This window comes from Oncorhynchus masou, chromosome 11 (genome assembly GCF_036934945.1).
Source record: "Oncorhynchus masou masou isolate Uvic2021 chromosome 11, UVic_Omas_1.1, whole genome shotgun sequence".
NCBI lineage: Eukaryota > Metazoa > Chordata > Actinopteri > Salmoniformes > Salmonidae > Oncorhynchus > Oncorhynchus masou.
The window spans coordinates 26,468,555-26,481,179 of record NC_088222.1 but is presented as its reverse complement, the minus strand read 5'-3'; the positions used below and the strand labels follow the sequence as shown (position 1 = coordinate 26,481,179).

Sequence of the window (12,625 nt, the reverse complement as noted above, 5' to 3'; positions counted from 1 at the left end):
TCGTGTAACTGGGAGAAAGAAACCCGGCCTATTTGGTATTCCAATGAACTGAAAAAGTGTGGTTGTCACGTTCTGACATTGGTTCTTTTGTGTCTTTGTTTTTGGTTGGTCAGGGCGTGAGTTGGGGTGGGTAGTCTAATTTCTTTTTTCTATTTTGTGGTTTTGTGTTTGGCCTGGTATGGTTCTCAATCAGAGGCAGGTGCCGTTGTGAGAATGATTGAGAATCATACTTAGGTAGCCTTTTCCCACCTGTGTTTTGTGGGTGATTATTTTCTGTTTCGTGTTTTTCGTCACCTTACAGAACTGTTTCGGTTTTGTTTCATTCTCTTTGTTATTTAGTGTTCTGAGTTTAAATAAATAGAATCATGAACACGTACCACGCTGCGCTTTGGTCCTCACCTTCTTCCACCAACAGCCGTTACAGTGGTAAGGGGAGTTGACTTGAAGAGAACTTGATATGATCTTTAGAAGCAACGAAGTCAGTGACCGCAAAGGGAAAAGAGACAGAAGGCCATATATGAATGGGAAGCAGGATATTCTTTGACTAGAATCATTTTTATTTATTTTTTATTTTACATTTATTTAACCAGGCAAGTCAGTTAAGAACAAATTCTTATTTTCAATGACGGCCTAGGAACAGTGGGTTAACTGCCTGTTCAGGGGCAGAACAACAGATTTGTACCTTGTCAGCTCGGGGGTTTGAATTTGCAACCTTCCGGTTACTAGTCCAACGCGATTGAAGCCTCAATAGTACCATGACCACTGAAGGTAATAGTATTTTACTGAATCACTTCAAATATAGACTGTCTGACAGGACTGGTTAAAGGGAACCCTATTCATATATGTTACTATGCCCATTCAACTTTGTATACTGAACCAATGTATCTGGACTGTGACCATTGTTCTAGGCGCAAGCATTTGACCTTCGAGGTTAGCCAATTAGAAGAGCTCATGCTGTGGGTTGACAAGAGAGCCAGTAAGCTTCTTCTTCCTGACAAATAGCTCTCTTTATTGTATCTGTGGGTCTTCCTTTCGTTTTTAAGCTCAATATTACTTTTCCACAGAGCAGGAATGAGACTGCATTATTAAGTAGACTTCTGTCAGCACTTCTCTCAGTATAGCTTGAACGGTCATGAAACATGAGGTACAACAGTGGTACAGGAGTGAGTAGGGCGGCAGGTAGCCTAGCAGTTAGTGTCGGGCCAGTATCCAAAAAGTCGCCGGTTCGAATACCCGAGTCATATATTTTATTAACGGTTTCCCTTCTTATCGTTCAACTGTGAGTTGCAGAGACAGCAGGTTCATTGTGGAACATGACGTTGTGTAGTTGGGCACCAGAGACACCTGTCACGAGCACCACACATTCACCCACACACAGGTAGATGGGGATCACGCAGGCAGCACAGTGAACAATACACTGGTGCAAGAGTGACGTCATGTTACCTAGCAACCTCACTCCAGAGTCGTCAGCAGCATTTTGTAGAGTGGGATTTTCCCATAGACATGAAACACAGAGGGTCAGACAGTACACATCGACGTGCAATATCCATTCAAATTGCACCTCAGACTAGAGACAACTGCAGTTTCATACGATTAGATTTTTAGGTAACATCTGAATGACAGCTCAATTCCTATAGAAAGACAAAAAGCTGGAGTAGCGTTGCACCATTCTACAGATATATGTTCAAATAGGGTTGTATTACTGAGTAACTTATTGGGATTGAAAATGTACCAGTTAGATTTAGAGACAGATTCTCCAGTCAGTCTTGTGATCAGTCAAGGAGGTTGGAACTCATGGACTCTGGTGGGGGATGAGGTGGTCTGACTAGCCCCAGATCCCACCTGTTAGTCTGAAAATGGAGATAAACAACACCATGGAAATGCTTTAGTGCCTTGAGGAGATGAGTGACAGCCAATATGAACCAAGTCACCAGAGAGCAGCCAGAAAGACACCAGAACACCGGTCTGACCACAGGGGACAAAGTCCTACTGTTCCACTCGTTTCCTCCAAATTCAGCTAAACCGTCTTGTACTCTAATAAACGTTGGATGACAGCCTTACATCGATGTCTTTGCTAATGACATCAATGCCTCTCTGCAGGAGAATTGTGCAATATTTATTTCCCCCCGGGAAACAGAACTTAAGACTATTGAGAAGGTAACAACAGATTTCTCAGAGCTAAAACATTTGGAGTCATCGGTGGTAAAAGAAGACTTCCACGACTCTTAGCAGTTTCTATTGTCACCTGTATTACGTATCATTATCCTTTGGTTCCCTCAGAACTGTACAGCAGTTAAGGCATCTCCCGTCTGTGGTCAGGGTTCAGAATCTTCCCCCCCAGAAGCCGCACATTTTAAAGATGCAAAATAAATGTGTACGTGTTTAATTGTGTCTCTTCCAACATTTTTTTGTTGTATCTGTCTTTATAACTGAAGGAGGCACAAGAACACATCAGGACACGATAGTATCACCATCAAGCACACAGGACCATGTGAAAGCTTTGTTGTGGATTGTCTTTATAACTGAGGGAAGCACAAGAACACATCAGGACACAATAGTATCACCATCAAGCACACAGGACCATGTGAAAGCTTTGTTGTGGATTGTCTTTACACTTATAGCCTCATCGGTCCTTATCTGCTGGCCCCATGCTGTCCATGGTAGTGTTAATAAATGTGGGCACCCAGTCAGTGTCACCATGTGCACTGGTCTCAGGGTAGACACAGCACTGTGATCTGGGAGATAATGATCATGGAACATTAAGGCCTTTGTATTGGGCCTTAAATGTTAACTAACAGCTGTAACGTGTTGCCGCATATTAAGCAGCCCCCAGGTAATAAATTGAAGGTGCCACAAATCACCCACGTCCACCACCATGGTGACACGATGGACAGAGGCACAGTTACGGGTGGTGCAGGGAGGGAGGGTCACGTGACACGAGGGCTATGTGACAGGGCTGAGCGCCCATCGCCCTGGGTGACTATCAGAGACAATGGCCCGCTGCGCTGACCCCTCCTCTGTCATCACTGGGGCTGACTGACCCCACAGGGAGGGGAAGGGGGACTGGCTGCTGCCACTAATCCTCTGTCCTTATGTTGTAGGTCAGTCCCTGGCCTGCTCCAGCCACCGCCCCAGCTCCCCTGCAACACAACCCTGGCCAACGCATGGACTACACGCACGCACACACACACACACACACACACACACACACACACACACACACACACACACACACACACACACACACACACACGTGCATTGCAAACGTCATGTACACACACTTCTTAACAGTTCTTAAAAGGTCTGTGCAGTTAAGAGTGTGTACAGTATAGAGAAAGACACAATATCATTAAAAGTGATGTACTGTAAGTGCAGGTATCTAGAACTGCAGTATGATAACCTACACCAGTCAGTGGCACACAGCTCTATTCTGGGAGCCATTTCTCAAATGCCTGACACTAGAGTGCCGGAGAGGTTTTTGCATGTTATCTCCTGGCATAGGCTACATGTAGGCGTCTCAGGAAATACAACACAATAGCACAACCTAGGGATTGCATTTGCATCAAGCCCCTGAATCAATTGTAGCCTCATCACATCAATTAGAAGATCATTGTGCAGTGTTATGGGCTCCACATTGACATGAGTGAGTGAGAACAGCACGGGGGCGGGCTAATGACTGTCTTCTCCTGAGTTACACTTGAAACCAAACATGCATTATTATCTAACCAGGCAATTCCCATAGAACTTAGAGTCAGAGTTTGAGTTGGTGTTGTATCATCCTCTAAACCAGGCCTCCTAATCCTGTTTTTTGCTGCACAGAATTTTGGAATTGAGATTAAACTGAATTCAATTGAGAAACATATATAAAACCCTTCTCACAAGAACGAGGAATAAGGACTGTTCCTTAGTGCACGTGAGTAATAATAACATCTCTAAAGGCTGTTAGTAAGCAATTACAACGCAACTACAGTGTTATTACACAGGTATAGGAGCAACTGCTCTCCAAATATAATACATGCGATCTGGAAATAATGAATGCTCTCACCAAATCTAATAATGTCATATCAGGTTTCCACTTCAAGGACGGAAGGATAAAAGAAAGGAAGGAAGCTGGTTTGAATAGAGGGCAAAGAAACCCCTTGCAGCCTACTTTTTAAAAAATGTATTCAACCTTTATTTAACCAGGCAAGTCAGTTAAGAACAAAGTCTTATTTTACAATGACGGCCAAACCCAGGTCAAACCCTCCCCTAACCCGTACAACGCTGGGCTAATTGCAGCGCCCTATGGGACTCCCAATCATGGCCGGTTGTGATACAGCCTGGGATCAAACCAGGGTCTGTAGTGACGCCTCTAGCACTGAGATGCAGTGCCTTGGACCGCTGCACCACTCAGGAGCCCATACAGCCCTCCATACATTGAGGAGCCATTTCATGCAAATCCTCCTTTCCTATTACACAAATACTGCAGACCTCAGAATTAGCAGACAAAGAGCAACGCTGCATCCTCAATATGTTTAAGAATAGCTCAAAGGCTGCCTGCTGGGCTAAAACCACCACGATTTCCACACCATGCAAGCTGACTGCTGGATTACACAGTTTGCTTTACCAATAGTAAAATAGGAAACAGAAATAGGGTGGTTATTGCTGCAATCATTTGCTTGTGTGTCTTCTGTGGTGAAAGCCATATTCTCACCGGTCGTCTCCTAGGCCTCTGACAGACACAGCGGTTGCCAGGTCAAACGAAGCAGCCCAGCTGATTTGTATTCTCCCTGGTCGTCTCCTCGGCCTCTGACAGACACAGCGGTTGCCAGGTCAAATGAAGCAGCCCAGCTGATTTGCTTTGATCTCCCCCCTTTCCTCCCTGCTCTCCCCTCCCAGCATGCCATTTGATTTTTCTTACTTAACAACCAACACTGAAAATGCGTAGGAAGAATGCTGCCTAAATATAGAAACAGCCACAATAGCTTACACCACAAGCCGCAAAGCAAAACTCTTTCCAGCATCATGAGAAGACAAAACAGATAATGATGCATGTCTCGCTGCTGATCGGTAGGTAGGCTCAGGGATGGATTATCTGCACATAACATGGAGATGCATTCATCCAAAAGAGTCATTGATGAAAATGGATATCTAGAGACATTAATAAGCTACAGCCGGTAAGCTATCAACTCTGTTCAAGCTCTTTAAGAGTAACGTTTCATGTACATACAGTGTCTTCAGAAAGTATTCACACCCCTTGACATTTTTCACATTTCTGTTGTACAGCCTGAATATAAAATTGATTAAATTGAGATATGGTGTCACTGGCCTACACATAATAATGTCATAATGTCAAAGTGGAATGATGTTTTTAGAAAATTTAGCTAATTAATTAAAAATGAAAAGCTGAAATAATAAGCATTTAACCCCTTTGTTATGGCAAGGCTAAATAAGTTCAGGAGAAAAATGTCACATAATAGGTTGTATGGACTCAATAATAGTGCAATAATAGTGTTTAACATGATTTTGAATAACTACCTCATCTCTGTACCCCACACATATGATTATCTGTAAGGTCCCTCAGTCGAGCAGTGAATTTCAAACACAGATTCAACCAATGCCTCGGTTTTCCAAATTCTCGCAAAGAAGAGCACCTATGGGTAAAAATAAAAAAGCAGACATTGAATATCCCTTTGAGCAAGGTGAAGTTATTAATTACACTATGGATGGTGTATCAATACACCCAGTCATTACAAAGATACAGGTGTCCTTCCTAATTCAGTTGTCGGAGAGGAAGAAAAAGGCTCAGGGATTTCATCATGAGGCCAATGGCTACTTTAAAACAGAGCTTAATGGCTGTGATACTGTAGGAGATAACTGAGGATGGATCAGCAACATTGTAGTTACTCCACAATACTAACATAAATGACAGAGTGAATAGAAAGGAGCCTGTACAGAAAATGAACTGTCCTGAATACAAAGTGTTATGTTTGGGGCAAATGCAAAACATCGCTGAGTACCACTCTTAGTATTTTCAAGCATCATGTTATGGGTATGCTTGTCATCGGCAAGGAATAGAGCCAAGCACAGGCAAAGTCCTAGAGGAAAACCTGGTTCAGTCTGCTTTCCAACAGACACTGGGAGACAAATTCACCTTTCAGCAGGACAACAAGCTAAAACACAAGGCCAAATATACACTGAAGTTACTTACCAAGACAACATTGAATGTTCTTGAGTGGCCTAGTTACAGATTTGACTTAAATCGTCTTGAAAATCTATGGCAAGACTGAAAATGGCTGTCCTAGCAATGATCAACAACTAACTTGACAGACCTTAAAACATTTTTAAAAAGGATTATGTGCAAATATTGTACAATGCAGGTGTGCAAAGATCTTAGAGACTTACCCAGAAAGACTCACAGCTGTAATCACTGCCCAAGGTGATTCTAACATGTATTGACTCAGGGGTGTGAATACTTATGTAATCAAGATATATTAGTATTTTTATTTTTCATACATTTTCTACAAATGTTAGAATTTTTCTTCCACTTTGACATGAGTATTTTGTGTCGATTGTTGACAAAAAAAGACTCCATTTTAATCCCACCTTGTAACACAGCAACATGTAGAAACGTGTGAATGCTTTTCTGTCACTTGAGGCTGTTTGGTTGAAGATTATTGGGAGCGGAAATCCTCTCCTGTCATTTACTGCTTAAGTGTAACAGTCAGACAAACTGCTTCAGAGCCAAAGAGAGACAATAACAGGGAGACATGGCAAAGGATAGGCCAACATGGAGACAGAGACAAATGGGTTAGGTGTGTGAGAGGAGATCATGCTTCAGACAGGGATTGGTGTGTGAAAACTGAAGCACCACCTTGCGGTACTCCACTTGGAGAGCAAAGCACCATTATCTTTTCACCGGCAAGGCACACAGTAAAAAAACAGCCATGGTTGGAGTGCCATAATAAAGCTCTTTCAGTAAGAATCTAATGTGAGTTCAAGCCTCTTGATTGCGCTCAAGTGCGGGTCTCTGGGAGAGACACCCCTGTTTAGCACCACAAGTGTGACAGCCACTTTCACCCGTTGCTATTCACTTCTCTCATTCATCACACAAATTAACTGAGCCGTTAGGCCATTTAGCTGTATTGACAATTTATATTTTCCACTCTGCTGTCGTACATGGTACTCATGGGAACACTTGATGATCCGTTTTGGGAGTGTCAAGCTGAGACAGGCTTGTCAGATTTCTTCCAGTTAGGATTTCATGGTCAAGTCCAAGACAGATCCGGGGGTCTTGTGGTTAACAGCCCCTCTCTCTGTTCCAATTGTCACTACAATCTTCTCATACAAACAGATGGGTGTGATTCAACCAGATGGTTATGGCTTTTGTACCTGTGAAATACTGTGACTAAAACAAGCACGTAGGTTTGGTGCTGTAATACTACCCAGATTCTTCCAGCACCCCCACATTTGATTGGTTCAGGGTGTGTGTGAAGATGGGATCAGGGCATGTACAGCCTGGAGGAACGTGGCTTCTGAATGACCATTTCCGGTTTTAAAGTCCTTTTTCTTCAGTGATAATGAGCCCTTACCAGTGTGGCCCAATATACTGGGGAGACGGACATCCTGAATGAACAGGACACCTGGCCCAGAGTGAAGGAAGAAATGAAAGTGGCAGTTTGAGTGGTGCAGTGATAAGCCTACTGTAGAAAGCATATATTACCCACTCATTGCTTTCTATTTATAACACTTACTGGAGGTCTTTCTTTGTCCTGAAACAGGTTAATGAGAACTAGTTATTCAGTCCAATAACCACTCAAACAGACCCAGCCTTTTAACAACTCAGATGTTGAAGAAGTACGAAAAGTAAATGCACTATTCAAAAACATTTGGGGCGGCAGGTAGCTTAGCAGTTAGAGATGCGAGCCAGAAAGGAAAAATCTTCCAGGAAGTGAGCTGGCAACCAGAGATTTGCTGGTATCAAATCCTAGATGCCGTTGTGCCCATGAGCAAGGCACGCAACCTCCCATGACAACAGCTCCCCAGGCGCCAAGTGTGACAGCCCCCGCAATTCTCCAAAAACCTGTATATTTCCAGCACCATTCCAGGGTTTCTCTTTATTTTTACTATTTTCTACATTGTAGAATAATAGTGAAGACATCAAAACTATGAAATAACACATTTGGAATCATATAGTAACCAAAAAAGTGATAAACAAATCAAAACGGATTTTAGATTCTTCTAAGTAGCCACCCTTTGCCTTGATGACAGCTTTGCACACTCTTGGAATTCTCTTAACCAGCTTCACCTGCATTGCTTTTCCATCAGTCTTGAAAGAGTTCCCACATATGCTGAGCACTTGTTGGCTGCTTTTCCTTCACTCTGCGGTACAACTCATCCCAAACCATCTCAATTGGGTTGAGGTCGGATGATTGTGGAAGTCAGGTCATTTGATGCATCACTCCATCACCCTCCTTCTTGGTCAAATAGTCCTTACAAAACCTCAAGGTGTGTCGAGTCAATGTCCTGTTGAAAAACAAATGATATCCCATCTGGTTTGGGCTTAGTGGGACTATCGCATTGAAATATTGCCCAATTGGTAAAGGGACCTAACATGTGTAAGGAAAACATTCCCCATACCATTACACCACCACCACTAGTTTGTACCGTTGACAACAGGTAGGATGGGGCCATGGACTCAGGCATGATGCCACGGGAACCGGGATTCGTTGGACCAGGCCATGTTTTCCACTCCTCAATTGTCCAGTGTTTGTGATCACGTGCCCACTGGAGCTTCTTCTTGTTTTTAGCTGACAGGAGTGTAAAATGTGTGGTCGTCTGCTACAATAGCCCATCCGTGACAAGGATCGACGAGTTGTGCCTTCCAAGATATCGTCGTGCACACCACTGTTTTACTGCTCCGGTATTTGCCTGTTTGTGAGCCGCCTGTTAGTTGCACGATTCATGCCATTCTCCTTCGAACTCTCATCAACAAGCTGTTTTGGTCCACAGGACTGCCGCTGACTGGATGTTTGTTTGTCCCCCATTCTCGGTGAACCCTAGACACTGTCGTGCATGAAAAGCCCAGGAGGCCGGCTGTTTCTAAGATACTGGAACTGCCACGCATGGCACTGACGATCATACCACGCTCAAAGTCGCTTAGGTCACTTGTTTTGCCCATTCTAATGTTCAATTGAACAGTAACTGAATGCCTCGATGCCTGTCTGCCTGCTTTATATAAAAAGCCAGGGCCACGCGATTCACTGTCTGTAGGAGCGAACAATTTTTGTTAATAGGTGGTGTACCTAATAAACTGGCCACTGAGTGTATGCGTGTCTTTCGGAGGGGTTGGGTTAAAAGTGGAAGTCAAATTTGTTTTGGACCTATTGTGCAATTGACCAATTAAGTGATCTCAATCTGGAGTGGAAGAGTAGTAGCATGTGCTTCCCTCAAATTCAAACACCAACCTGAATATCGTATTCAGATGTTTCGATTATGCATATGTCACTGATATCAGTATTTAATTTAATTTGCATGCAGGGTATGGCTAGATTTATACAGTATATATTTGTGTGTGTTGGTGACTGAATGCATGCCGGACCAATGTCATGACAGTATTCTCAAATATCTAAACCCACAAGCATGATATTGCTGTATAATACATTTTCCCTATTCTATTATTCATACGATAATATTTTCCAAGTGCATACTACAGTAAACTAGTGCACACTCCCATATAATAGGCCTAAAGACCGGAGCCTATACGTAGGCCATCACCCTGTGCACAATTTAATCCCTGGTTGGTTCATCAGAATTGTTTACACATGCTAACCAAGTCATCCCCGACACGACTGAAATACATTTGGATCCACAGACAGGTGCAGGGAACGCATTAGGCAGTGAACACTGTCAATATCGACACCTTGGTCTTAATTGGCTCAGAGTTATGGTCGGGGAATTGATCAGGATTATTGGCATGAGGGGTGTTTACCATTGCCGAGAAATGCTCTGCCATTTAATTCTGCATTTTGTCTTGTACCCAAACTTGGCTTGTCTGATGCAGAAATGCGGAATGGTGACCAATAATATAATGAAAATAAAAAGAGGAAGACAATGACATCATGAGATTGATGTGAGGAATTTGGCCCGTTTGATTTCAAATGCACCATTAGCTAACGTTATATTGCTGCAAAATATCCGGGGTTCCAGTCAAATATTTCACCTACAGAAAGAGGTCACAATAATAACCAGATAAACGGCAGTGACAAGTCTATTTATAGCATATGAATAGCCTAGCCTATGTGGGAAGTCAGTGTATACACTATGTGTAAACATAGGACAATTCTTTAAATAATCATGCATAGCATCGCGCAATACAGCTGCAGTGTATTGTGCAAAATAGAAGGAAACTGATGGGGCGCCTCGCATACAGACACCAAAGAGCTGCAGCCCAGAACTGAGCTGGACATGACTCCGCAGTTTGGACCGCAGTATTTCTCGGTTTTCAGAAGTGAATTACCTCTAAAGTACGTATCTCTTGCTGTGTGAGGTCGTTGGACGCGGCGCATTTCGTCCGGAGCCCCTGTAAACTGGATATGGAGATTTCAATCATGTTCTGGATGAGTTCGCATTGGTGTAGAGCTGCCATCGCTGCGCCACCGACACTTTCCCTCTCCGACTGCTCATCACTCTCGACCATCTTTCCACCTTTCTCAGACACACTATCCATTCCTCGGCATTGGGCACGGGTTTAGGGGGTAGATGCAAACTGTAAATGTTCAAATGCACATGCACCAACGACGCAGTATTATTGAACTTAACAAATGTCTCAATTCGGACAGAGCAATAAAAAAATGCTCGATATCAATATCCTGGTGCGAAGCAATCCAAAGTCCAACAGTGCTCGGTTGTGTATTCTGCCCGTTCCGCGGAGACTCCGATCTCTCCCTCCCTGACAGCTCTCGCCCAGGCTTTCACCGTCTGTCAGCTGTTGGAAACATCATGGGACGCGTTGCAGTTTGGGAAACGAAGTCCTTCACTATGGCTGGGCACCGCACTCTCTCTCTCTCTCTCTCTCTCTCTCTCTCACACACACGATCAACTTGAGTTGAAATATGTCGCTCCAGAGAATAAGAAGAGATGATGCCGAGATCCACTGCAGTTCCCCAACCTAGTCATATTCGAACAATATCACAATACTCCACAACCTGTGAACTTGACATGCTATAAACTGCAGAATTAGAACAAACCGCATTGTGGGGAGAATCAGTGTGGATCGTTGTTCACTCTGGATCTGTAAGTACATGTGATGTGTCCCTGGAGTCCTCCCTCCTCTCCTCTCCTGGCTCTGACGCAGCACTATGAGCAAGGCCTTGCTTTCCTCACATGTGCTGCCTGCATCCCATCTCAGCGTGCAGGGTTTACTCCGTAATGTTCACATCCTCTCTAGGTTACCTGTCCACAGGGCCGGAAGAGAGATGGTCTCATCAGCACTCAGACCACGAGGAGCCGAGAGAGAGGATGACAGATGGAGGGGATAACAAGGCTAAGGATCAGATAAGTTTGAGCTTCTAGTCTGGTGCATGTAAGCCCTTCTGAGTGAGCCCTGTCCTGCAAAGCACCTGCAGGAGCATGCTTCACTCCACACTCAGTACATCAAGAGAGATTGCACAAAATATTATATTTTGCCATACAACTAATTAATTAGTCGGCAGACATTCTGATCCTCATCTTTTTAAAGTAATATCTTAAAATGCAGATAACAAGGTAACCCCCTCTAAGGTCCCACTCTCACCTTTGAGGTATGTGACTGCCCTCCTCTAGCTCAGTGCCAAATAGCAATGCTGAAGTCTAGAGACACACTGAGTGACATCAACGTGTGTCCTGGCTTTGACTCAGGTGACTCTGCCGCCTTTTACGCCACCTACACACTCAAAGACTAAGTCCCATTTCCAGAAACGTACTCCCCTTCTTTCTTGTGTATTGGACTGAGCTTGTTACAGTCTTGCCAAGTGTAAGGCACAGAGAGCATCAAGGCAAGCAAATCAATTTCATGAAGTTAGAATTCCCACAAATTCAGCAAGGCCTAATTTACAGGAACGCTTACAACAATTTAGTCTAAGAGCAATCGAGTGGGGGAGAGAAGAAGGCACTTGTCAGCTTGTTGACATGGCTTGCTAAGCTGAGGATAGACACACACATCCTTTGCCATGCCACCCGGCCCAGCGGCCTCTTAAGCTGTTTGTACTGCAGCCTCATTGGCCGGCCAGGCTGCTGCATTTTAGTGTAGACCTTAGGGGCAAGTCTCCCAGGAAGCGGTGCATCAGATCAAATTGGATTGTGGACAATCTGATTGCGTGTCCTTTCATGCCAGGGAATCTCCTGAGCCAACCCTGCAGGTCTGAGGAGGGAGGATGAGACCAGGGAGGGTCACGTTAGACAGTGGGAGTGCTGCTCCCTAAAAACACAAGAGGTTGGCATTTATTGTCATGAATATCTAGCACAGCCACAAAGTATTAAAATTTGATTTGAACCCAAACCACACTGCTAACCCTAATCTTAAATTAAGACCAAAAGTACATTTTTGTTTTCAGATTTTTTTTTTTACAATATAGACAACTTTGACTTAACAGCTGTCCCATCTAGT

At 43.8% G+C, this 12,625-nt stretch overlaps 1 protein-coding gene across 1 annotated transcript in view; it reads right to left on the bottom strand.

Annotated features, from left to right (window-relative positions):
* The window catches only part of LOC135548388 (kinase suppressor of Ras 1-like), a 38,455-nt gene extending 27,507 nt beyond the window's left edge, over positions 1–10,948 (bottom strand). Inside the window, 1 exon segment of the mRNA XM_064977933.1 lies at positions 10,499–10,948. Within this exon segment, the coding sequence (XP_064834005.1) occupies positions 10,499–10,708 (210 nt within the window). The 5' untranslated portion in view covers positions 10,709–10,948.
* Positions 10,949–12,625: the final 1,677 nt, after the last annotated feature.